The sequence below is a fragment of the Trematomus bernacchii genome, unplaced genomic scaffold, assembly GCF_902827165.1.
Source record: "Trematomus bernacchii unplaced genomic scaffold, fTreBer1.1, whole genome shotgun sequence".
Lineage (NCBI taxonomy): Eukaryota > Metazoa > Chordata > Actinopteri > Perciformes > Nototheniidae > Trematomus > Trematomus bernacchii.
In genome coordinates this window covers 358,750-385,455 of record NW_022987649.1, presented here as the reverse complement: position 1 = coordinate 385,455, position 26,706 = coordinate 358,750, and the positions used below count along the sequence as shown (strand labels likewise).

The 26,706-nt window shown below is 42.3% G+C and overlaps 1 protein-coding gene across 1 annotated transcript; it reads right to left on the bottom strand.

Annotated features, from left to right (window-relative positions):
- Positions 1 to 11,885: 11,885 nt before the first annotated feature.
- LOC117486326 lies at positions 11,886 to 12,673 on the bottom strand. Its single transcript, XM_034134755.1, has 2 exons — positions 12,214 to 12,673; positions 11,886 to 12,116 (listed from the first exon to the last, which is right to left on the bottom strand). Exons 1-2 carry the CDS (start codon positions 12,671 to 12,673, stop codon positions 11,893 to 11,895), a joined length of 684 nt encoding a protein of 227 aa, XP_033990646.1. The 3' UTR covers positions 11,886 to 11,892.
- Between the last annotated feature and the right edge of the window lie 14,033 nt (positions 12,674 to 26,706).

The window sequence follows — 26,706 nt, the reverse complement described above, 5'->3', positions numbered from 1 at the left end:
TCACAACATTGATGTAATTCACCATCTACACAGCCTGATTCAGCACCTCAGTCAACTCCGGGGGCATGGTTTTGGCAACTAATGCCTCTCTATGCAAAATGCAGTGGTTTGTCACGATATGTGGGTTTTGTGCTCTCACCTTAGCAATAAATCCTTTCACTCTCCCCGTCATGCTTGCCGCACCATCAAAGACTGACGCACATATTCCAGGTCAGACTGTTCTCTTTTAAATAGTTATTAGTTACCCTGAATATTTCTTCTCCCGTAGTATGGCTTTCCATTTCTTTGCAAAATAAATACGTCTCTTTGATAGAGTCAGCATCAACATATCTGACGTTTGCCAGAAGTTGGGCAGCCCCACTTATGTCAGTAGATTCGTCTATTTGTAGGGAAAATCTGCCGCTCGCCACTGAAGCCATAAGACAGGTAACTTTCATGATACTGTCTGCTGACAGTTTTTTTTCCTCTTTTCTTTCGGTGGTGGGTTGTCGGCAGTCTCTGCACTGGTGGTTGGTGGTTTGCTCCGCACAAGAAAGCGCTCCATTTTCCCTCTTGCGTGTTTCTCTGTTTTAATGTTGTTGTCGTGGCCCATTCTTGTGGGAAACTGTGCCACGTCAACAGGGATCCGCTTCTTGACTCACACGTTAAAAACCATCCAAATAAAGCTCTGTAGGCGCTGATTTCTTTGCCTTCCTTGGCCGATTTATTTACTTCCATATATTTAAACAAACAAAATAAACAAAATGATCAGTGTAACGTGAGGTCAAAGACTGTTCCGATTCCCCGTTCATTGCTGGAGACGATTTCCACGTCACGCTCAGTCCCACCCCTTCCTTATATAACAGGTGTGGCTCGCACTAAATCAAAGTTTTCCTCCGAATATTTAATTCGGTACTAATACATAAATGGAAAGAATATATTAAGATCTAAATTAATAAGAAAATAATACACTCATTGTCAACACAGAAAATGGCTCTAACCGTTGTCCTTCAGCCTTCAATGTGTCAAGGTCTTATAATTCCCACCTGCAACTGCGTTAACAGCAAAATATGGGGTTCTGTGAGGATTTTTTTTTAAATAATTGTTTTTAGGTATAGAGTTTGCCTCTGTATTATGAAAGGAGTGCATACAAAGTACTGATATAGTAAATTAAAAAATAATTATTTTTGTGTAGTTGTATATTGCAATAATAACGTATGGTTGTCACAAAATCCCACGGCACACCCGGACTTGCCTCACGGCACCTACAAAGAGAAGTAGTAAACTCAGCCTCCATTGATTTTCACATCAAATTAGCATGTTAATAAAATAAGCTATCATGGCTTACCCCTCGATTCCACCGGGTCCGTCTGCGTCGCGTCACGGCTGCGCCGCGGTTTTGGTCTGGCCTCCTCCGGCGTCATACCCTACCGGGCGCGTTTCAGAAGCATTTCAGAAGCGGAGCGTCTTGCCTGCCGGCTCGCAGTTTTTGTTGATTTGGGCATATTTCCTGGACAGGCTACTTTGTACAGACAAAGTTAATAATAATTGTAATATCCCATTTATAAACGACATGAATCAAAGATGTGTTGCTGTATTTTAGTGGTAAAAAAATGCATTCATCATCATAATTATTCTATATATATAATTTACACAGTGCCTGTAAACCGGAGGAGAACGCTGGCATTTCTCCTCCTACTTGAAAGATAGACTTGAATCCTATTTTGAGCGGAGCCCAGCGCCGAGACGCTTCTGGGACGCTTCTGAGCCGTAACGCGCCGCGTCTGGTGGAATAGCACCCATTTACTAGAGTGGACGCGACCTTAGCGAACGCCACGGCGCAGCCGTAACGCGGCCGTAACGCGACGCAGACGGACCCGGTGGAATCTAGGGGTTATACTTGCATATCTAAACAGAATCATGAAAGCCTGTTGGTAGAGTCAGGCACATGAGTCCATTTGAGTGTGTGCGCCGGTGTCTGAACGCTCACTCACTGCTCGCTTTGTAGCTAACTGTAGGCTACTTAGCTTGCATTGTTATGGATCTAAAGTTAGCAAAAGCTAACTTTCATAACACAGCTTTTCTTTACTTCTCACTTAACTAACACAATAAAGAAACAGACCGTATAGTACAGCACAAACAACACAAATGATCAATACTTACATATATTTTCACTTGTAGTATTATAATAATTGAAATGCTGGTTCTTCTGGGGGTGTTCTATCCACGCTCAGCGACCGCACCGCAGCTGCCTGCACTGTACAATCGCTGGAGGACTGGGCAAAAACTGCAACATCTTGCAGGAAACAGTGTCTGAGGGCATGTTCATTTAATAAACTATGAATGTTTTATATCCATGTAACGGGAAGAAACTCATCTAACTGATCATTTTTATTTATTTTTCAAAAGAAAACCCACAATGCTAACACTGAGCCTCTGAATTAGCAACGAGCGAAAAATGCTAACACCTTACTGCACCGAAAATCACTCACAAAACCTTATTATTTATCTCTTCTCCACATCCATGACATCGATTCACATCGTGAGGTGACCCAGAATCGATGGGTACCCTCATTATCACTGAATTATACGAATTTGCGACTTTATAAAAAAAAACAGACATCAAAACAGGTGACGCTAGGTAGCTAAAAATGCTAACATTTTTACCTTGGCTCTGTAGTCTCTCCAAAGTGGTCTTCAATGACATTAAAACGATAAAAACGCTGCTGAAGTTAATCCATAGGTTAATCCAATGTGTCTGTGTCCCTTTGAAATGATTTCTGATAATCCATGAGCAATAAAACGGATAATCCATGCTATTCCGTTTCTAGATGTCAGAGCTAGAATGTAGCTTCACTCTAATGCAAAATTACATGCGCAAAGCCCTCACCTTTTTGTTTCACAATGAGTGTGTGTGGGGGACTCCCCCTTCGATTCTATTGGCTCTAACGGTCAGAAAGAGGTGTCAACCATCAAAATCGACCAATGGGTTCCAGAGATATGAAAAAAAAAACATTTCCACCCAAATCACCTCAGAGGTGGAGTGTTTTTGGCTAAATCTCTCTAAAAATGTCAAATGTCACTTGTTTTGCATCAATCTTGATACAGGGTACTTATTATATGTTGTACTTTGGATTCCTAAAGCTTTTAGTCTACCTTACCATCATCCAAGGGTAGTTTTCACTATAAGTAAAAAATAATTTTTGGACGGACACTATAATTTACAGTTTTTTACTATGTAAAATCTGAATTTTCTTTAAAATAAAAAACATCTATATTGATTCTGACATTTCTACATCCAACTCACAGGTTTATCATTACTTTGAGAAAAAAGATTATTAATTTAACCCTTTTAGAAGGGAAGATATGGTCATTTGTTCTGGGAATGTCATTTTCGAGCTTTGAGACCTGAAAAACAGGCTCAGGGCTTAACAGGTTAAATGTATTAAAGCTCCCATGTCATGCTTTTCCGGTTATTACCCGTCCCCTTGTGTGTTATGAAGGTTTTTATGCATGTAAACGGTGTGCAGAGTCAAAACCCTCAAAGTACACCCTGTAGCGAGTAAAACTCTAACACAGTTGGAGATACGTCACTGCCCATTTGATTCTTCCGGGTACCGCCTGATGTCATGCGGTACCCGGAACGAAATGGACCAATCCCGAAGAGCTATGGCCACACCAGCAGCGGCGTGTTCCTCCTCCAGAGGTTCGAAGAACCGGCATTTCACAGACGAAAGCTTCCAAAACATTGCCCAGTTTGAGGCCGGATATGCACAGCTTGTTTGGACCGTTTGGAGCAGGGGAAGATCTGGGTATACAACCTGTAAGTTTGCATTGTTATTTGTGTATTTATCAAACAAGACTGTTTAAATGTGTAAACTGTGTTGGACTGCTAAGCCATTGACACAGTGCTAACTGTGCTAACTAAGTTGCTAGAGTTTCCATATATCAACTCTAATATCAGCAGATGGCCTTGCATACATGTATCTCATAGCAGGAGAATGTCTGCATTCACACACACGGAATACTCATACAGTATACTGTACTGTGATTTACCGTATTGTGACCGTACATATACTGCATGTAGCTAACGAGGCTAGCTGTATGCTAGCGCAAAACTATGTATTCATGCAAGTTACATTGTATGGTAGCAGAATACCCGTATACGATTGCAATTATAAACACGTTATTGCTAGCCTAATATGAACCACTAGCTTTTGTTCATAGTAGTTTTATTACACTGCATTATAGTTGCCTTTCCTCCAAGCTAACGTTCATATCGTGTTAGCTACCAAGGTAAACAAAGCTAGGTTAGCATATTAGCAGGCAAGCTGTTCATTACACAACTACTACTAACGAATCTAAAACAACTAAGTTTCTCTAATATTTTGTGATTTGCATTTGATTTCGTCCAGCCAGATCCTGGCGGACAATCCATGACGTGCTAAAAGGCACTTCTACTACTACTGAGGCGTCGTGCTAAAAGGCACCGCACCGACTGTGCGCAGGCAAGATGCGAGGAGGAGGAATGGATGATATACCGTGTATATATGTATATTTATGTTCATTTTGTACATTTCTAAAAATAAAGTTTAATGGAAATACTTAGTAGGCCTATCCTTTCTTCCCTGAATTCATATATAGCAAACCATGATTTGATTTCTCATCAAACAGTAGTAGTTTATAACGGGTAAAAATAACTTACTCTTTGTTATGAGCGGCTCGTAGGCCACAAAGACAAGGAGACATACACGAGTTTACAAAACCACGGCACATTTATTGTGGTAAATGCAGAGATAGGTGGTTGAGAGGATCGCAGAGTTAGTCTTCCTGCAGCCGCTTTGGAGAGAGACTGGGGCCGTAGTGTCCGGAGGTGTCCGTGATCGTGCTGATTAGCCTCTTCAGCTCCACCCCATCGTAAGACAAAGGCCCTGGGGCCGTCACACTCTTCTATAACAACAGTTAAAAATATATATGTATATAAAATATACGGCTGTGCCGACGCCATGATAAGACTGATGTTACGCTGAGAGCAGCCGGGAAAAGCACTGTTAGACATGGGCGCAGCCTCTCTGGTGGTTGACTAATCAGAACGAGTGGCCGAGCTGACCAATCGGAGCACACTAGGCTCACAGGGAGGGGGGGGCAAGAGCTCCAACGAGTCGTTTAGTGGAGAAAGTGAATACTGCTGAATACACATGCTTGACAGAGATGCTGTATGCGAAACCAATGTGAGTTTGGAAAATTGCACAGTATAAATCTATTTTAGTATACCTCAACAATGTAATTATGATCAGTGGAAATGGCCATGACATGGGCCCTTTAAACGTATACTGTAATTAAAGGTGGGGTAGGTAATTTTGGAGAAACCAGCTTGAGTGCGCTAGAATTTGAAAATACACAACCGGAAAAAATCTGCCACTTCCTTACAGAGCCCCTCCTCCAACACACACGAACGTGCACATGACCAATGAGGGCACGAGATAAGTTTGTGCACGAGATGGAAGGCTGACAGGCAGGTAGGCCATCCAGTTATTTTAGCCGGGCCGGCTAAAATGATTGGTCGTGCTTTTTACAGCACTACGGCTTCCACAGATGACATTTTTTTATGTATTTATTGTCAAAGCATTTAATATATTCATTGCTATCGGGATGTTAAGAGCATTCCATGGAATATAACAAAAAGTGTTTCTGAAATAAATGACATACCCCACCAGCAACAGACGTAGGAACAGCACTGCTGAGCATGTTAGCTTAGCTTGTTAGCCTCAGCTAGCCGGAGCTTCCGGTGGCAGCAGGTCCCGCCTCGGCTCCGCCTCTTTGCCCTTATTTGGATCAGGCTGGAGTTAGACTCTGACTCCTACTTTAGGCTTCACAGCAACTCAGCAGAAACCTATGAATGACGTCACGGACACTACGTCCATTTATACAGTCTATGGTTCCAACGTTAATATACTGTGGTAGCCACGTTCTTGGCTTGGCTCTGGTCACCCTGATGGACTGCTTGGACGTTTGTTCAAGGATATACACAAAGCCTTTCCAGTCTGAGTACCATTATTTCTTACCAAGTCTTTCATTTATGTCTGAGAAAAGCTTTTATGTGTAAATATGTGTTTCAGTCATACTAAACAGTAATTGAGTCCTGATTTTCTTCATGTGGGAATAAAATGTTTTGCTTGGTTCTGTTGCATCTTACTTTGCATTTCATGTGAAACATTTGTATTAGGTAAGCGTGAATGTTAGTAACTAATTCATAAATGGACATGTGTATTAAACTTAAAAACAACGCACCCTTTCAGTAGTTAGAAATGTTAGTGACTCATCAATAGATGGTGATGTGTTTCACACTTTACAATAAGGCTCCCTTTTGGCAGTTATAAATGTTAGTAACTCATTCATAAATGGTCATAAGAGATGCCAAGAAACATCAAGATGGAAGGGGGGAGAATCAACTCAGTGAACAACAGATACCAAGGATGCTGGCTGATGAAGAAGACGAGGTAAGCTAGGTAGCCAATATAAGGCTTAGCAGTACAGATAAATGTGGGCTCACTATTTGGCAAGCAACCGGTCACAGTTGCCCTGTTTATCTCATGTCTTATAAAATCTTATTAATGATTTATTAAGTGTTCACAACCTAGTTAATAAATTAATTACAAACTATTCGTAAACCCTTTATAGGGGTAGTCTTATTGTAAAGTGGTACCCAAATATGGACCATGAATCTAACTAGAGCTGTCGTACATAGAAAATAATGTGCGCCAGGGAACCTACGCAGGGCCGCCTCTCGCTACACGCAGATCACGCAGACTGCGTGGGGCCTCACCTCGCGGAGGAGGCCTCACCTCGCGGAGGGGGCCTCACCTCGCGGAGGGGGCCTCACCTCGCGGAGGGGGCCTCACCTCGCGAAGGGGGCCTCACCTCGCGAAGGGGGCCTCACCTCGCGAAGGGGGCCTCACCTCGCGAAGGGGGGCCTCACCTCGCGGAGGGAGCCTCATCTGAAGTGCAAATGCGGCGCAATTATGCAGTTCACGCACGTGCTCTACTAGCAATGTATTCCCATCGGTATTTGACGCTCAGGGAAGCACCGCATCCGTCCATGTCGGCGGCAGCGTCCAATTTTACACCCGGAAATAAGTATTCTCCTTACTGTCGATTGATTTTACAGTGATATCTGCATTACTCATCAACTCAAAAACACCAAATTATACCTTGTGTACAATGCTTTTGTGTTTTTCTCCATTTCGGAGAAACAAATAGTTTTTTCGGAGTTTAGGATGGCCGAAGACACTACACTACCCATAATCCTCAGCTATCGTTTGGGACTACACCAGTCCGCTTTGCTTGACAAACCCCGTGACTAGTCCTCAAGCTCTGTGATTGGATGTTGGAGTGTCAGTGCGCCAAGCTTATGCCGAGCGTCAAACAGCACTGAAATGGAATGACTATCCAAAAAAGGATTTGAACGCTACAGTGTAGTTATGACGATGAAAATGTTAGGTCACAGGCTCCTCCAACAGTGCAACACAATTAAACAGAAAAACTGAGTAAATACAAAAAGAAAAATTGTAAAAAAGTGAAATAGTGCAATAAGAGTCGATATTCAAGTGATTGAAATATGATATATTAGATAAATAATTTGTAAATTGCAGCCAGATTAATGTTATGGATGTTGTTAAAAAAGTTCAGGTGTTTAATAGTCTTCTGGCCAGTGGGATGAAACTGTCCCTGAGTCTGGTGGTTTTAGTCCGGATGCTGCGGTACCGCCTGCCAGACGGCAGCAGACAGAACAGTTTGTGGCTGGGGTGATGGGGGTCTTTTGTAATCCTGAGGGCTTTCTTCCTGAGCCGCTGGGAGTAAAGATCCTCCATGGATGGCAAAAACTCCACCACAATTCAGAGGTTAACCTCCACTACATTTATTTTAGTTACTTTACAGATTCTGATTAATGATGTGAAATATAAACAACCCTTAAATCAGACTTTAGTTACACCTGAGTAAAATTCAGGGAAGGTGATTGTCAAGTGCAAACAATTAGGCGAGATATTTGATAGTTGGTGCTTGAGAAGACTAAATATGTATCTGCAGATCCCTATAAAGCATATTCATTAGTTATTCTTTAATCGTTCATTAAAAACTGTATATAATGGCTATTTTGCACATCCCTTTCAAGATTTTCTAAAGTTTATTGACATATCATATGCACAACTATGGTGTAGTTATGCATTGAATGAAAAACTTGGGTCGCAGGTTCCTCAACAGTGCATTACAAGACATCTATCAATATGTGTGTACCTCCACCATTAAACTGTCATATTCTGCACATTTCTTATTCTATCTACATACATCTTATAAGAGTATAATAAATATGTATAATATCAGTTAAAGGGGACCTATCATGCAAAATGCACTTTTGTACGTCTTTTAGTGTCAGAAAACACAACCCTCTCTCTTTTCCTCCATACCCAAATCTCTAAAAACGGGGTTGCAACGGAGCTGATTTGAAATTGTTCTGACGTCAGAAACGAGGACAACTCTCCACCTATCAGGGGAATGGGGGGTTGGGCCACGGCCATTGCCGCTCGAAAGCGCTGGAGACGCTGTAGTACATATGCCAGGCCTGTAAGTGGCGCTGTAGTCTGCCACAAAAGCAGCGAAGAAGACTTCTCACAGAATCAGCCCTCGCAAAAACAGGGCTGGAAAAGAGCAAATAGAGCGAAATGAGGCATGGCTAAAATGGATGATCTGTTTGGTATTTTGAAAAAAAAACTTCACAGACATGTTTTATATAGGTATGGCCCTACAATATATTATTCAAATATAGCATGATAGGTCCACTTTAAAATAAGTGCTTCAACATAGTTAACATTGCAGGAAAGTTGATTGTCAAGTCCCAAACAAACTATGCAATATATTACATTACATGTTACTTGTCAGACGCATTTATCCAAAGCGACTTACATACTCTATACTGTGGACAATCCCCACAAGAGCAATTTGGGGAGAAGTGTCTCAGGGACACAACGATATGCTGACTGCAGTGGGGTTTGAACCTGTGACCCCCTGATCCCAACACCAAGGCTCTATCCACTGCGCCAAAGCTGGGGAACAATAGTCTTGCAAGGGGGGGGAAGAAAGGAGAAGAAGGGGGAAGAAGGGGGAAGAAGAAAAAGGAGGAAAAAAAGAGGGAAAAAAGAGAAAAAGAGAAAAGAGGAGGAAAAAAACGATTCTCCTGCTCCCAATTCTCCTCATGTAGCATTTAAAAGTGTTTATATACAGTAGTGTTTCAAAAAAAGTATGTATTTGTTTATTTCTTGCGGCGGAAAAAACATCCACAAGATTGCAGGATTGAATCCCAACTCCGTCAGTATTGAAGTGTATAATATATAGAACATGAGAGGAATAAAAGTGCTTGTGTTGCATATCTTCATTAGATATTGACTGATAAGACTTGTGTTATACAGTTAACTATTAATACGTTTCTATTAAATATTAAGTACAACTTATTTACTTCTTTCAAGTTTATTAAATACTTTTTTTAAATCAGGGATAGTTTTTAAGTCACCAAATGGACTTTTATTGAAGCTCATTGTTTGTGTGCTGTGGATAAATAATTAAAATATAACCATTACATTAATATCAACTAAGGTATAGGTTTTATAATTATTTTGTTTTTGGCTTTCGAACAGGTGAACGAAAAACTATAGAAATTCTAAACATAGCACTCCACTACAATTATTGGACAGACACTAGGTATACTTGAAAAAGCCAAACCTTTATTTTAAATGAGTTAAACATAATAACATTTAAAACAGTAGTAAAACGGTACAACAAAATAATGATAATAACACTCGTAAATAGAAGATAAACATTATTATATACAATTTATACATAAGATATATATATATATATATATACACACATAACTATAAAACTGTAAACCAAACTATATACATAATTAAGTGTCAATGCCTATGGGGGCGGATATACTTTTCACTTTTTGTTTTTCATGTCCTTCAGCCACTGCTCCTTTGGCAAAGCCTCAACCAAGGGGCAGTAAACAACTCCCTTGTACTGGCTGTGTCCAGTTTCCGCTGTGCGAAATTTCCCACACTTTTTGCACGTGTTGTGCACAACCTTGCGGGTCAGCTTTCGGGTGGCTGGAGCAGGAATAGGAGCAGGAAGAACAGAGGAGAGGCTGGCATTCAGAGCCTGTGGAGCAGCGACCTGGACCGGCACCTGTGAGGTCACTGGATTAAAAATCCAGGAGCAATGGCCCAAAGGTGAAGCAGGGAAGAGCTGTCGCTGCCGCACCATCTGAGGGCCAGAGGGAAGCTGCGGTGGAGCAGGGAATAGCTGCCGCACCATCTGAGGGCCAGAGGATGGAGCAGGGAATAGCTGCAGCTGGGGACGCAGCTTTACAGTTGCCGGTGTTGCTGTTGTGGGCGAGGCCTTCCTCTTTAGCTTTGCCTGGCCAACGGTGCTACTTGGAAGTATGTAATGGTAAGCAACACCTGGCTGGGGGGCTGCTGATTGGGGGCGAACATTGGCAGGGGGAAGAGGGTCAGATGCCACAGACAGGCGGCTAGGCAAAACCAGCCCCTGCAACACCACTGCATGGTCTTCCCTTTTCACCCTCTTATTGTGCCACTGCACTAGGGTGGTGTGGCTCACGTCCACCAGTTGCAGGGTGGTCTGCTGCATAACTGTCCCATTGGACAGAATGCGGCGCCTGATTTTCCTGTAGTCCTCCAGGATGAGATCCCATCTTGACACTGTGCCAGTCCCCCTCTTCCTGGGACTACGGTGGATTACACAGAGCCTGACAAAGATGGCCTCAATCAGGCGGCAGCAATCTGGCCACTGTGCAAGTGGGGCAGTGGTGGTGAGAGCATGCCTCTTCAAACTCTCCACCCCTGGAGTGAACTCCTGCTTCTTTTTAGGAGACCTGAACCGCCCTGTGTGCAGCCTGCTCTGATGTCTGGCAGCAAAAACCACCCTTTGCTTGTCATAGTCCAGCAGGTTCAGCCACAGAGCAACAATGTTGCTAACCTGAGGGAGGGAGAACACAGCACATAAGACAAGAATATCTCAAATTGTGAACTTGTATATGCACAGAGGAAAAGCAGCTTGACTGTTCATGATCCTGACCTGCTGGTTTGTTAGGACCATAGTCAGCTGGTTCCTGAGCTCCACCAGACACTCTGCCAAGCTGTCCACTCTGTCCATGCCTGCCATGCCAGAGTCATCCACAGCCTGCAAAAATATAGAAAAGAGAAAAATAATGTGAGGACAGCGAAAAAGGACAACCACATACAACCACAGCTAAAACACATAATTGCATATTGATTTATATACCCCAGACTCATCAGGAGGCGCAGAATCAAGTGCTGAAGAGACACCTGGCTGAGGCATGGAGGCTGGAGCCTGGGAGGAGGCAGAAGGTCGAGAGGAGGCAGCGGACAGGGAGGGCAGAGAGGGAGCAACAGTTAGAGAGGAGGCACAATGGTGCAAGGAGTCAGCAGCTTGCTCGGACGCAGCAGCCAGGGAGGAGGAAGCCGCTGTGGAGGAGGAAGCAACCTGGGAGGAGGAAGCAGGCTGGGAGGAGGAGAGTGTTGCAGAGGGACAAGGCAAGGAGGAGATGGAGATCCCTGGGTCATCAAGGAGGAGGATTGGGACTGTGGGCTCCTCAAAGCCCTCATCTTCCTCTTCTTCCTCACCTTCATCCACATCCTCCAACATGTTCTCAGTCTCCTCGGAATCAGGGATGATTCGAAGAGGCCGTCCAGTCTGACTGAGTAAGTAGTCAACACCAAGCAGCTCTCCTGTCAAAAATCATCATATGGCAATGATAGTTGTTTAACTTAGTACATTCACAGAAACCTTAAACCAAAAGTGTAATGAAGCCAGATATCAATTATACATACCATTGTATTTGGCAGGCGGCCTGAAGGTCGGCACAAATGCTCGACCAAACACCTTGAGGCTGTTGGTGTTGACACAGTGAGCCACATCCCCAGCATATGTCAGCAGTGATGCCTGCTTGCTGGTCACCGCAGCAGCCGCTCTATCCTGGTTCCACCTGTTCAGGCCTTCCAGGAGGTACAATTGGAAATTCAGTGCATTTGCACTGGTTCCTGGGAACAAATACAAATATTTTTGCCATTGAAAAATGTTTTCTTTTTCAAACTGAACACTTATGTCAAAGAAAAACATACACATAATTGAACCAACCTGGAATAAACCTGTTTAGGTGGAGATGAAATGACTCCAGCGATGTAGACCCTCGTGCACAGCGGTACTTTATAAGCAGGATGCCACTCTTTGTGGTGGTTCCTGTCACGGTGTACAGCTGCACACCTGGCACATCCTGGATGCACTTCACGTGGTGTCTCTGCACACGCCAAATGTGCTCCATGCGCACCTGTTCCAGCAGCGGCACCCCCATAAGGTCTCTCCCATTATTCCCCCCCAGTTTCTCCAGCAGCTGCTCAATGAGGGTGAGAGTGGCCACTTCCCCGTGCGTCCTCCTGCGGCAGTACAGGCTCAGCTCCTTTTTACTGATCTTCTCGTCCACCATCTGATCAGTAAGACCTGGCACACCCTCCTGCACGAGTAGCGCCCTCTTTGCCTGCCGCAACAAAGTGAGGTCCCTTGCGTCCCACTCAAAGATGCATGCAGACAGGCAGCCCATGAAGGTGGGGTAAAGGGGATGAGCGTCAGTGGTGCAGCCAACAGCCAACCTCCTCATGAAATGCCAGATGTCCAGCCGAATGTGGAGATCTGGCCAATCACTGAACCTGCTGTGCAGCATGCTTGTCCCGTCACTCACACAGCCACAGTCAACATACAGCAGCACTGGGGGTGGAACAGCTGCCTGGCGATACCGCTCCATCACACCAGAGGCCATCGTGTCCAGTCCAGGCCCCTCCTGTACTGTGAGGACACTTGTCACAATCTGGCCGACCTCATTACCAATAGAGGTCACCCAGAGAGCTGTCCCCTTGGCGTGGCCAGCCAGCTTCTTTGTGATCTGGAATGTGACAACAGCGATGTTTTAAGTTAAAGCAGTAAATGTATGTAGATCGATTACACTGAACACATGTACAATAGAAACAATATTTGTAATGTTATCACTGCGGAAAAATATGATTGTGTATAGAAGAGTATAACATACATGGAAATTGAATACACAGTCACATTATATATTACCTTTTTGGTTGAGTCCATCTTTAAAATGGAACCAAATGTCGAGGTGATGCTTGCCTTGATGTGGTCCATGCGGGAGAGTATATCTCTGCCGTACACGGCCAGCACCCAGCGACTGCTTGGGATGTCGATGGGCTCTGGGGGCTCCTGGCAAACCACAGGGAAGAGGCTGGGCCGAGCCACAAAGTCAGCACACTCCCCAAGATAGTGTGCCAACCGGTTCAGCCATTCCTCCCCATGGTTCTCCTTCAGCTGCTTCACAAGACGTGCTGGGCTGTTGCCGAGTGTTCTCTCCCGAAGCAACCGAATGACACGGATGTCACAAGCATACCTGAAATGCACATTTCATTGTATTTGTTTATCCAAAACACAGAAAGTGTGTGATAAACCCATTGCATCAGATGTAACACAAGGTTAATTTATATCAGTTTTACCTTCTAGTTTACATAGTTTACACAGGGCTGGGACCAGGAGGGGACAAAATAAGACAGTGATAATATCATGTAGCCTGTATATCATACCACAGCTGTATTTAACTAATTAAGAAGAAATTTGAAATGTATTAAATGTTATGATTTTCCATGTAATATACAATTTTTGACTATATATTTTTTTGCAGTGGTTTAAGTATTCTCAATCACCATAATTTAAAAACTGCTTTACTCACTTATGGGTCAGAATCAGCCGGAACATTTTCTGGTGCGGCAGGTCCAGCTGGTCCCGCACGGTCTGACTGGTCGACAGAAAGTTCAGGACACACACGCTGCACCTGAGTGTCTCTGTCACCATCAGGTAATACCTGTCGATGTCCAATACCTTCCGAGACCTCCTATGGACACCCGAGCCCGTCAGCTGCTTCCTACAAGTTGGGCAGAACACCCTCACATTCCACAGGTGGTAGGGCATCCACACCATCAGCCGATGGGTGAAGAAGCGGTCTGGCATCGGGGTCTGGTGGTATATGAGGGCTGGGACAGGAAGCTCGTACCACAGCTTCAAATGTGGCCGCAGTTTGCCAGAATAAAAAAGGGTGTTGGAAATCCACCTCTGGTCCTGCACAGGGATGGCCTTCCTCATTTCCCGAGGCAACCAGAATGAAGCTGCAGCAGCAGTGGCTGGCTCATCTCCTCCAGACTCATTCTGTTCGGAAGAGAACAACAAGTTGTTGAATATATAAAGGCTACATTTAGATTTACAACAGAGCCATACAAACGAGTAGACACAGTACTCACAGAGCCTACTGCCAGGATGGTGTTTACAGCAGTGCTCACAGAGGATGTAGAGGGAGAACTGACGGAGGATGGAGCAGGCATGGAGGTCCTCGCAGAGGATGTAGAGGGAGAACTGACGGAGGATGGTGCAGGCATGGAGGTCCTCACAGAGGATGGAGAGGGAGAACTGACAGAGGATGGAGAAGGAGGGGAAGAGCTGTGGGACTTCCTAGCCACTAAATGTGGCTTCAGTGAGGCAGATTGTGACCCACCAAAGCGTGATTTCGTGAACTAACAGAAAAAACAGAGGTTCATTTATTGTGCAAGAAAAACTAAATCAATAAAACAAAACAGTAATTACTAAGGAAATATTTACCATTGATAAACTCGGAGGGGGCCGCAGGAAAGTCCGCTGGGCTGAGGCAGTTGCTCCAGGGGCTGAGACTGAGGCCACAGACTGCGGGGCATTGGCAGGCTAAAACAACAGCATTCAATCTATCAATCATGTAATGCAATACAAAATGTTATGTAACAGCTACAGCATTAAAGCACTGTAAAAGGCACGCAAGCAAGAACAACAATAATGTTATTTTATTTTCAAATACATCACCTTAATGACGTGAAATCCACAGTTGCAGGCCATGGACCCGCCAAAGAGGGTGGTCTGTCTACGGGCCTGCATGGGGCATTTTTCAATCTGAAATGATCATAATTATTTTTTAGTCTCGAGTGAGTCACTCGATTGATAATATTTGTACCAGTATCTTGTCTATTTTCAGTAATACAGTATACTTTTAATTTAATAAGTACTAAGTAATAGGTACATGTGTTGCTATACTTTACCTTCTGATAGAGGTCATACCATTTCCGTTGCCTCGGAGCTGGTTTATTCCCCTCCTCTGAAGGCCAAACTCCAGAGTTAGCAAAGGCCTTCAGCCGGGCCAGCCATTCGGCCTCTCCCATCGCTTTGTGGGTTTTGGGTTTAGTGCTCATCTAAGTAAAATAACAAGTGTTAAGAGCAAACTACAGTGCAAAGCAAACAACACTGATACCATGTTATCAGTTATATATAATAATAAGAATAATATGAATAATACATGTTATTTATATATTGCTTTTCCTGGTGCTCAAAGCGCGTATATATACATGTTATCTACACATATTATCTTATATAAACACATAATGTTAATATTTATACCCTGAAGTTCTCCTTCTATCAATTATGAGTGTATGTATATTGAATTACAATTAATGTAATCTTATATACAGTATAAAGCTATCTTTAATATATATTTAACAATATACTGTATCCCTCCTGCATCACATAAACACACACTTATACATATTCATATTATCATATAATACTGAGTTAAAGCATATCATTATATCATTTAGGTGTCTATATTAAAACAATACACTAAAACCATGCAACGCATAAACAAACTCATAAAACGCCCCGTTACCGATAGGGATCTCAAATTACAGTGGGTAATATTAAAGTTGGTTATTGTAAAACCTTAATAAGTATACACGTATACACCGCACCTATTGTCAACAACTATTGTAAGGGCTGCATACAGTAGCTGTATGACTAATGCTGGTGGTACCACAGGTCAAAACGTGTAATAAGCTAATTACAACATGCCCATTAATGTAATAATTGTATAACAATCGGACAATCGGATGTACATATTTACACATGGTTGTTGACAATTATTAAAATGACAGTTAACGTTTATTTAAAATAGAAACATTTGCGTTAGCAATGCTGGCGATGCTAACTAATTTGATGCAGACTGTTGTTGTTGCCTGATGTTGCCATATACCGTCATGTAAAAGTTGACGGCAAAATAGTAAAATTACATCGAGCGACGGTTGTAAAATTGGGTTTTACGACTGTCAAACAGGAAAAAAGTAACATTTAGTGTTGAGCTTGTGTTGGTACTTACTCTGGATATCTCAGATGCGCTTCGCGAGGACTGCAACAAGTCCACTGTCAATCAAAAGCGTGAGGGGGCGGGTTCGGGGAGAAGCCGTGCCCGTGAGTAGCTCTGTCCATTGTGATGCCGTGACGTGATTGGCTCCGTCCATTGTGAACTCGCGTCGTGATTGGTTTAGGTCCAATCTCACAATGGACAGCGAGTATCATGATTGGATGATAGATTGGAGCTAGAGCAGACGGTACTGCGCCAGCTAGCGCCACACGCCTCCTAGATATTAGATGCTAAATACTTTATCAGGCTTAATATATATCTGTTGATACCCCCAAAGCTTTTTGCTTATTTAAAAGAAGACCTTAACCTAAAGTATTATTTAATGTTTTAATAAAGCCTAATTAGTTTGTCTGTTTTGCACATCCTCCTATTAATATCTTTGTACATCCAGCACTAAACTGTTTTATTCTAGATATCATTTACAGTATCTTCTTGATATTTTCTATTCTATCAGACCTTCTACTTTCCTGCTATTTTGTATTTCCTCTTAATATTTAAAGGTTTTCATCAAATATAACACATTCAACAAAACATGCAGCAGACCTTTGGCAAGGCAAGGCAAGTTTATTTATAAAGCACCTTTCAACACAAGGCAATTCAAAGTGCTTTACAAAAATGAAAGACATTAAGAAAAAGGCATTTAAAAACAGTCATTAAAAAGCAACAAAATCTACCTGCATTGCAATTACTCTAAACGTGTAATAACGTGTTTTAACCACTAGGTGGTGCGGGTTAAAAAACTGTCAAGCTTACAGTGTTAACAATCAATTATACTGCTGTTTCCGGTTTAGTTTACGACGGATATATTTTGTTATCCACACATATATTGTTTTGATAATTGTAACACAAAAGCGATGTAAAAAACCCACAGCAACACAGAAAAGATGATCTTAACATGACCCAGTAGTCTAGTTAATAAAAAATAATAATATCAAACAAAATATTACTATTAACTTTATTGTGAAATTAAAACAGAACAGTAATAGAATAGTTTCCGGTCTATTCTGAGGCCCAATATCTGTAGATAAATAAAGAACTAAGCCAGATGTGTAATATTTAATGCAGCCGAACCATTTATTACAATGCATTTATGTGATGACTCTCAAAGAGTAAAGCAAGCACTGCTGAATAAAGTATGATTTTATCTTTTACGAAATGGAATGCAGTTGGAGGTCAACCAATCACAGAGCTTGAGGACTAATCACGGGGTTTGTCAAGCAAAGCGGACTGGTGTCGTCACAAACAATAGCTGAGGATTATGGGTAGTGTAGTGTCTTCGGTCATCCTAAACTCCGATAAAACTATTTGTTTCTCAGAACCGAAAGGGAAAAACACAAAAGCATTGTACACAATTTAAACCAATTACTGTTGTGTAATTAACAAGGATAATCTGTTTTTTTAGTTGATGAATAGTGCAGATATCACTGTAAAATCAATCAACAGTAAGGAGAATACTTACTTCCGGGTGTAAAATTATATTCGATATGTAATGGACGCTCACATTAGGCTTATTTGAGATGAGCTGCGGCTCGCTTCGAAAGTAGACGAGAATAGCCGATTGCAGCCGGGGGAGGTCTCAAAAAGCTCGCCTGAAGTCGGACAGCTCGGAGTCGGCTTGACTCGGTTTGCATTTATAAAGAATGCACAAATGTGTTTAATCGTTAATGTCGGATATGTACTAAGTAAATACATTTGTTCCTGCTCAAGATTAGATTCAACTTTATTGTTATTGCACAGATTACAGGTACTGAGACAACGAAATGCAGTTTAGCTTCTAACCAGGAGTGCAACAAGCAGTAAAGTGAAAAGTAATGTCCACAATCTACAGAATAAAATATAGAATGAATTGAATGATGAATAAACAGTGAAGGGTATGAACACACTAGATATACACAGTAGCATGTGAGCAGTATGAACAGTATTAACAGTGTGTATGAATATGCTAAGATATATAAAGTATGAAAACGGTAAGCAGGGCAAGTATAGTATAAAATATATAGATATTAATTTCATGATGATAAACATTGTGGAACAATGATGAAAAATGTGACAAACTTTTGCGGAGCCAATTGGAGAGTTTCATCAGCAGCACGGGGTGAAAACCACCAATGAGCGCTCAGCTCGATATACCAGCGAGTCGTTTCCCATCAAGCATTTCGCTTCTGCAGCTCGTGGAGAGAAACTGCTCCGCCTCGCTCTCAAGGCTGCTGGCATCTTTGTCCCGCGAGATTTCAAAGTCTCATGCAGTCGAGCCTCCAGAGCAAGTCGGACAAAATTACTAACCATCATGCAACGCACTAGCAAGACGGCGGTCGCAATTGCGCAGGTCTGCGTCGGTCTCGCTCATCTCAAAAGAGCCTATTGCCTTTAAATGCCGCCGACATGGACCGATGCGGTGCTTCCCTGAGCGTCAAATACCGCCGCCGATGGGAATACATTGCAATCAGTTGAAAGCTCTTTGCGTCCGTTTATGAAGCTGAAGGAGACTCGGTGCGTCCAAACTGCACGCCAAAGGACCCTGACCAAGTGTCGCTCTTTGATGATCAGGGAGTGAGACTGTGTTGTCATAAACTGGCAACAACAATGATCCCAAGCTCCTCCTCCTTAACAGAGATAGCAGCAATACCCAAGGCCGTAGACCTATGCCATGGGAAAAGAGACAGTGAAAGGAGAAAACGATCAACTGTGTCCATTTGCTTTGGGATCCACTCACTTTTTGAAAACACAACCACTGTGAAGTCAGACATGGAGACACCAGAAATGACATGGCTTCAAGAGCAAAGATATACACACTGCAGTTATAGCATACACTTTTTCTTTTTCAAGTGTGAATATCTGTAAATAAACCTTCTGGGCCAGCAAAAGGAATACAAACTCTCATGAGCTCCTCTTTGGCTAGGTCACTGGCAGAGAGTATGAAGGAGTATTGACCTGTCTGAAAGGACAGACAGACAGCAAACATCCAAGTAAATAGAGACAACAAGGCACACAGGAAATCAGCTGGAGAGATCAAGTTATTTATTTTGTGTGGATGAGATTTATTTGATTTTAATGGTCAACGTGTCCTCCCAAGGTTATCATTCAATGGCCTGATGTGGCTGGCCACTGACTAGCACAGACTATATCATTATTAATGTGTGTTGTTGGTGTGCGTGTCTTTGTGTTACATGAAAAAGTGTAACATAGTCATTTAATTGTAATGTATTCATAATAACAATGAGCACACAAAAGAATAGCTCCTAAAAATGACAAAATACGATAAGAATCAATATATGTTTATCTATTTAAGATAATTTTAATACATATTGTATTTATTACGTAGTGTTTGATCATGTCTTGGAAGTAGGAAGGAATGGTTCCTTTCATCGTACTGTGGAGTCTGGATGCAAGCTAACAGAGTGGTGTAAGGAGGTGAGGACTGCGAGAACTGGAGGTGAGACTCCAGGCTGGCTTCAGTGTTTTGGAGCAGCTGACTGATGGCAGGCCTGCTGACTGTCACACAGAAGTCTTTTTAAGCCACGAATCTGAACATTCAGTTTGTTTAACAGCACAACATTTATAAAAACTAAAAACCTTCCCAGTGTGCTCACATTGTCATATGTGACATCTTTCCCAATTCATTGTCAATTGTCATTGACTTTATACTTGATGACATCACACATTTGAGTGTCAGCGCTGTACTTTTGGATTTGAAAGAGAGTTGGTCATGTTTTGGTATACTGATGGAATGTCTTGGACAAAAGACATCAAGTATGACGTTTGGAAAAAGGCGTAGTTCCCCTCTAAATTATACAATTACAATTGTATTATACAATCAAGTAATATTTGTATTTCCGTAGTCCTTAAAGTTCCCTCGTTTTTTATTGTGTCATAAACATAAAATAAATAATTTTTACTTTATATCTAATGATTAAAAATACTCATACTTTAAAGAAGATGATTTCTAAACTGGGTTCTGTAACTAAGCAGGGTTCACAGACTGGGTAAGGCACAACTAATGGGTGTCATTCTGCTGCCTATTTAGAACTCTTACTTTAATTTTGTTTATTTCATTTTGCTTTTAATACATTGATCTTAGTAATGTGTCAAATGTATGACTTTAACATGGAGGACTGATAACAATTTGTACCTAGTCATTTACGGCTCTACAATGGTTTAGGTACAGACCGGCGTGTGGGCTTTGCCAAGGCCAGATCAGCTGCAACAGGTAGTCACTGTGGGGTACCCCCAGGGTCGGTGCTGGGACCAGTTCTCTCATCTATTTACATGCTCCCTCTTGGCACCATCATCCGTAAGCACAACATCAGTTTCAATTTTTATGCAGATGACTCGCAGAATAATTTTAGCTGCGACCAAGCAAACCACACCCTTAACGCTGTTAATCTGCTCAAATGCCTCCAGGATTTCCACATGGAGCCCCCTCCACACGCTCCCAGTTCAAACACACCACACAATTGGGCTTACCAGGTTTTTCCAGACCCAACCGATCCAACTCACCCAACCATACTCACCACCAGATGGTGCTCAGTTGACAGCTCCGCCTCTCTCTTCACTCATGGGTAAATCCGATAATACAATAACACTATCGATCATCTGCCTTCAGCCACGTTATCTACCTCCGGGCCGGGAAGCTTCCCTTCTTCCTCAATCTATCATTAGGTGCTTTCACACCGGAGTACTTTTCCCAGGAATAGTTCCGATAGTTCCTGGGATTTTGCGTTCACACTAAAAAGATCTGGAACTAGAACTTTTTTTCGGGAACCTTTTCACCCCTTTTCAGTCTTTTCAAGGTTCCAAATTTGGCTGGGCGAATTGCAAACCACGCCCCGTAAAAAGTTTTGTGAAGCCGCCATTTTATTTGCTCGCATCAGCATTATTAGCATTAGCATTAGCCCAGCACACCAACAGAGAGAGACTAACTTATGGCAACACAAAATAAAACATGGGAGTGGTGGAGTGATGAGGAGGTGTCGGCGTTCTGGCGATTTACTCGGAAGGCTTCAGTAGAAGCTGCTGGGAGTCCCAGCAGCTTCTACTGAAGCCAGTCCCCAACTCCGGGGACTTCCGGCCGGGGACTTCGGGTGGCAGTATCCGCCGTGAAGTTGTTTGCGGCCTGCCAGTAAACCCAAAGCAGCTTCATTTGCGTAATCCTTCCTCAGGGACTTATTCCGGTGTGAACGCGATCTACTAGATAGTTCCGGAACTAAAGATTTCCGGGGAACTTAGTTCCGGGAACTACTCCTGGGAAAAGTACTTGGTGTGAAAGCGCCTATTGGGTGTTTTTATTGAACCATTCTTAGTCGGGCCCCTTGCCTGAGACCAATTAGCAATGGGAGACCCTATCAGGAACACCCCAGCCTTATTATTATGACTACAGCATCCAACAGTATGTATAGATTAGAGGAATACTTTGAGGACAAAAGCAAGGAGGCTGTTCCCATCAGTTGGTTTGTGGTGAAAAATATGGTAAGAATTTGATTAATAAAATATAGTTATTTTAAAGGTCCCATGTCATGTGTAGGAGCCAAAATCCTTGTTTTGCCATTACTTATTATTTGTATTATTATCTTCATTTCTGTTTGCATCGCGTTTCATTCTTATTGTTTATCACTTCCGGCAATGGTCACGTGGGTGTGGTTTATTGTTATTTAGGTCACCTGTTGGATGCCGGTTTGGGAGGATATGATGTAGGAAGAGGGTGAATTTGCTCTGATACTTTCTGTTGACCCTCAGGTCGGGAGTTGTACATTGTTTGTTTGCGTTTTATTAAACACTATGGACTATGAATGACTTCGGACTCTTATATGGAACGCGTCACAGCAAAGAGCACATTTTAGCCTCTCAGCGGCATAACTCATAGGGAGTTTGTGCCACTACATCATGCTTTTCCGGTTATTACCCGTCCCCTTGTGTGTTATGAAGGTTTTTATGCATGTAAACGGTCTGCAAAGTCACAAACCCTCAAAGTACACCCTGTAGCGAGTAAAACTCTAACACAGAAAAGACCTGTCTATGCTGCCCCAGAACGCCTCGTTGGAGATTTCTCTTTTTCTTCCTGGGTACAGTGACGTGACCATACCCAATGTGGAGCTCCACACACACACTCTCTCAGCGGCAAAACTGTGACGCGCTGGGGGGGTGAGTTTGGAAAATTGCACAATATAAATCTATTCTAGTAGAGCTCAACAATGGAATTATGATCAGTAGAAATGGCCATGACATGGGACCTTTAAGTCATCGGTGTAGTTTCCAGGACTGGGTTTTTAAGGGATATGTTTTTGACGATGCACTGCTGAGCCAGGGTCGTAATGAATACTGAAATGAACATTTTGTTCATCTCAGTTAATGAAATAGGTTACTTGCTGTGTTGTAGCACAGACCTTATAGTGTACAATCTCAAATTGTTCAAGAGCTGGTTGAAAGTTCATGAGGGGAACCTGGAAAACAGGGAAGAAGGTCCAGAACTCAGTGCTGTATAGCTCAGTGATGGGTGTAGCCATCACCCATTGTACATTTCAGACACTTTGTCATCAATCCTGCCCTGCTGGCTTTTTGGAAAGATTCAGCTCCCTCACCATTGGACATTGAAAAGGGTTCTCCAGCTTCATACACTGCTTTCTGTCAGACGGAAGTCCTCTCATCAGCCTACAGGTGGAGTCAGGGGCATGCAGTGGGAGAGGTTGTTCTGCAGCAGAGTTTTGAAGGCAGAGCTGAAATCTACAGACACCATCCTGGCTCATGCTCTTACAGGCCTGTGCAAACAGCAGGGTTCAAGGAGGACAGGACAAACAATGACTATAAAAGACATTAAAATACTTAAAAGCCACCAAGGTCTGGACAATGAGGCTGTGAATGTATGTGGCACAGGGCTTTACTTATAGAGGACACACCTTTTTATTTCTGATCAAATAAACGTATTTATACAAGAGATTGGTTTTAAGTTTCCAGGATTTAGCTTTTACTGAAGTTGTGATGTCTCTCAATGATAATTTGACAACTTTAGTAGCAGAAAATGAACAAAAAACTATAAAATGCTTTACTTTATAAAAGGCTCTGCGTCCTAATCAGATTGAAGACCTCAACAACTTCTGAGTCTGCAGGAACAGTTATTGGATGTTGTTTATATGAATCGCATAAAACACATTTCCATCTTAACATAAAGCATGTCCAGTAAAGGATTGAACTCTGAGGCAGTTTCCTCTTAAATATGATGTTCCTCTCAAATACTGTGTCACTCCTTTCACTGCACTGACCTGTTGAGATTAACAAAGTTTAACAATGTTATACATTATTTCATGTGTAATAGTTTGGCTCAATTTCAGTGTTCCTGTACTTATATGTTGCGTTATTGATATGATGAAGTGTAACCACAAAGTGTAAACAATCTCAAGATCAGAAAGAACATCTACATAACAGTACGTGTGTGTGTGTGTGTGTGTGTGTGTGTGTGTGTGTGTGTGTGTGTGTGTGTGTGTGTGTGTGTGTGTGTGTGTGTGTGTGTGTGTGTGTGTGTGTGTGTGTGTGTGTGGGTGTGTGTGTGTGCGTGCGTGCATGCGTGCGTGCGTGTGTGTGTGTGTCTGGCCTGGTTACGATGATCTCTGCTATTCCTGGTCTGAAGGGGAGGAGCAGGGTGAAAACAAGACTTTGCCCCTGACTCATGCCCTCTGTGGCAGCATAATGCTGACCATCCAAGTGTGTTTGTGTCTCCTTGTTTGAATATGTGGCTGATAAAATATATATATATACATAACCACCTAAAAACATGTATTGGTGCCAAATGCGTTGCATAACAGATGGTACATTTAGCCCCCACATTAGAAAACCAGTCCGTAGTGGCCAAAACTGAATTTCTGTAAGGGTGTGGTACATTCCGGTTGTTTTTATGATTAAAAAAGCACTTATTGTAAATGTAAAAGTTTAACCGTATATTAATTTAGTCCCTGTCTTTTATCTGTCTTTTATTTTCTTAGAGGTCACACGTGCTATACATTATTATCTGACAGGGCTGTAATATCTCTGAGAGCCGATCCACTTGCTGGCTCACACGGTGGTCAAACAGCAGCAGTTGATGAACTCATTCAGTCCAACCTGGCTCTTTCGTAACATTATATAAGGTTATGCCATCTGCACAGACTTACTCATTGTTACATATTTGCCCAGCCGAGGGTTAGGGTGGTGGTGGGGTAATAGAGTCCAGCATACTGTGTCACATTTATTGATCCCTCCTTTTCCAAGCACAATCTCCCCCATACACACACTCTGGTTTCTTCACACACAGCATTCTATTCGCAGGGAACTCAACAAGTGGCCCTGCAAAGTTATTTTAATATTTGATTATTGCCAATATGTGTTGTTAAATGCATGGTCGAGGTTCAACTTCATTTTCAAAATGTTGATTAAACTATAGGTCATTTACCTCTACTACCTCATTTTAAGGTAGTGTAAGGTACCTTCTATTCCAACCTTAAAAATGATCATATAGTCAGATCAACACATCTCCGTGTTCAAGGATAACCTCATCTAACATTGCATAATGTCACTCTGTCAACAACCCTGCATGTTGTCTCTGGCCCTTGTGAAGAGAGTTGCAGCCCCTTTGGAAATCAATGGTAATAACAAGCTTAAAAGTGATCTGCAGATTTCGGGAACATAAAAATATTGTTTCTCAGATCACACCACTCAAAACTATTTATCTGTAAATGCTGACATTAATCTGACACTGTACAGGGTACAATTCAATAACTAAAAGGCTACATACTACATTACACTGCTCGGATGTATGCTTGAAGCAGCTGTGGGATGTGATTTGATACTTTTAGGCCAAGAAGTTGCCATGGTAAGCATGTTCAGCTATGTGTTACTTTATTAAGCAATTGTTGGTAATTAAACTTTATCATGACGGATCAGAATTTAAATAAATAATTTTAGACTCAACATATAAAACTTTTGGCTTGTGTAATACACACTTTAAAAAAAATGTTTTTCACAATATCTGATCTTATTGAGCACAATGTTAAATTCAGTCGAGGTGTGGGCGCACACATATATCAGCACACTCAGCTAATGTCTGTTTTAAAACTGATACGGCTGTTTACTGAGTACACATCTGGCATGTGTATTCATGCTTGCTGTGGAACATTCCAGTTAATTCATGTATGGCATACTGAGAAGTTGAGCCATACTTGGAAAGAAAAATGTAATGAAAGGATTTTGTCTTTGTTGATATGGGACAAATAATTAAAAAAAACATCCTGTGAAAACCTGACAGCAATCTATCTTTTCCCATATGGTGGTGGGAGGACATAAGGGGTCTCTGGTATATATTTATATTTCGGGTAAAAGCTGACTGTATGGTTCAAACACCATTATGGAATCAACCACAACGATGAGTTGGACTACAGAGGGGGGTCCGGGCAGAACCTGGTGGCGGTCCACAGACTGTCCCCCCTCCAAACCTTCAGGAGGCGGTACAGGAGGCTCTGCTTCAGGACCAGCAGGCTGTCAACATGCTGAACACTGTCTCTGCACCCTGAACATCCCAGAATAGCATGCCACCCTATTACATTACATTACATTACATGTTACTTGTTAGATGCTTTTATCCAAAGCAACTTACATACTCAATACTGTGGACAATCCCCACAGGAGCGATTTGGGGTGAAGTGTCTCAGGGACACAATGACATGCTGACTGCAGTGGGAATTGAACACTGATCCCAACACCAAGGCTCTTCCACTGCGCCACACGCCTCCCCCTATTACAATATTTTGAGATTCATAGGGATCTGAGCACATTACATTACGTATGCAGGATTTTGGTTTAGTGTTTCCAACAATTGGGGGGGGGGGGGGGTTAGGGTTAGGGTTAGGGTCGAAAACCTATATAACACACTACAGGAGAGGGAAACCTTCAAAGAGTAGAATAGGGCCTCTTTAACGACAAAGAAATGCTGTCATAACATGAACGAAGATGTGCAACATCGGCCGTAAAAAGTGATGAAAAGCTAGTAAGGATATCTGATTATTACACTTGAAACCATGTATGCCTCCAGTAATTTAACTTTTAAAAAGAAAACCGAATCAATTTAGATAATGAGCACATTTCTGTCCTGTGGCCTTGAGGTGGCAGTAGTGCTTTCATAAACTAAAGGTGGGGCATTTACAGAAAAACTGTAAGAAACACCTATTCATATTTAGACCAGCAAATAATTCAATGGCATTCTTGCTTAAAGGAGCAACGGACTTCAATACAAGATATGACATTGGTGCACCAGTTCACTTTTGAATAATGACTGTGTGGATTATGTCTACCTA

Bases quoted from the DNA above. Each gene is read 5' to 3' on its own strand.
- LOC117486326 (XM_034134755.1), bottom strand. From the start codon at position 12,673: ATGGGCTGCCTGTCTGCATGCATCTTTGAGTGGGACGCAAGGGACCTC. The intron at 12,117-12,213 runs GTTGGTTCAATT...ATTTGTTCCCAG, and splicing joins CCTAAACAGGTTTATTCCAG to GAACCAGTGCAAATGCACTG.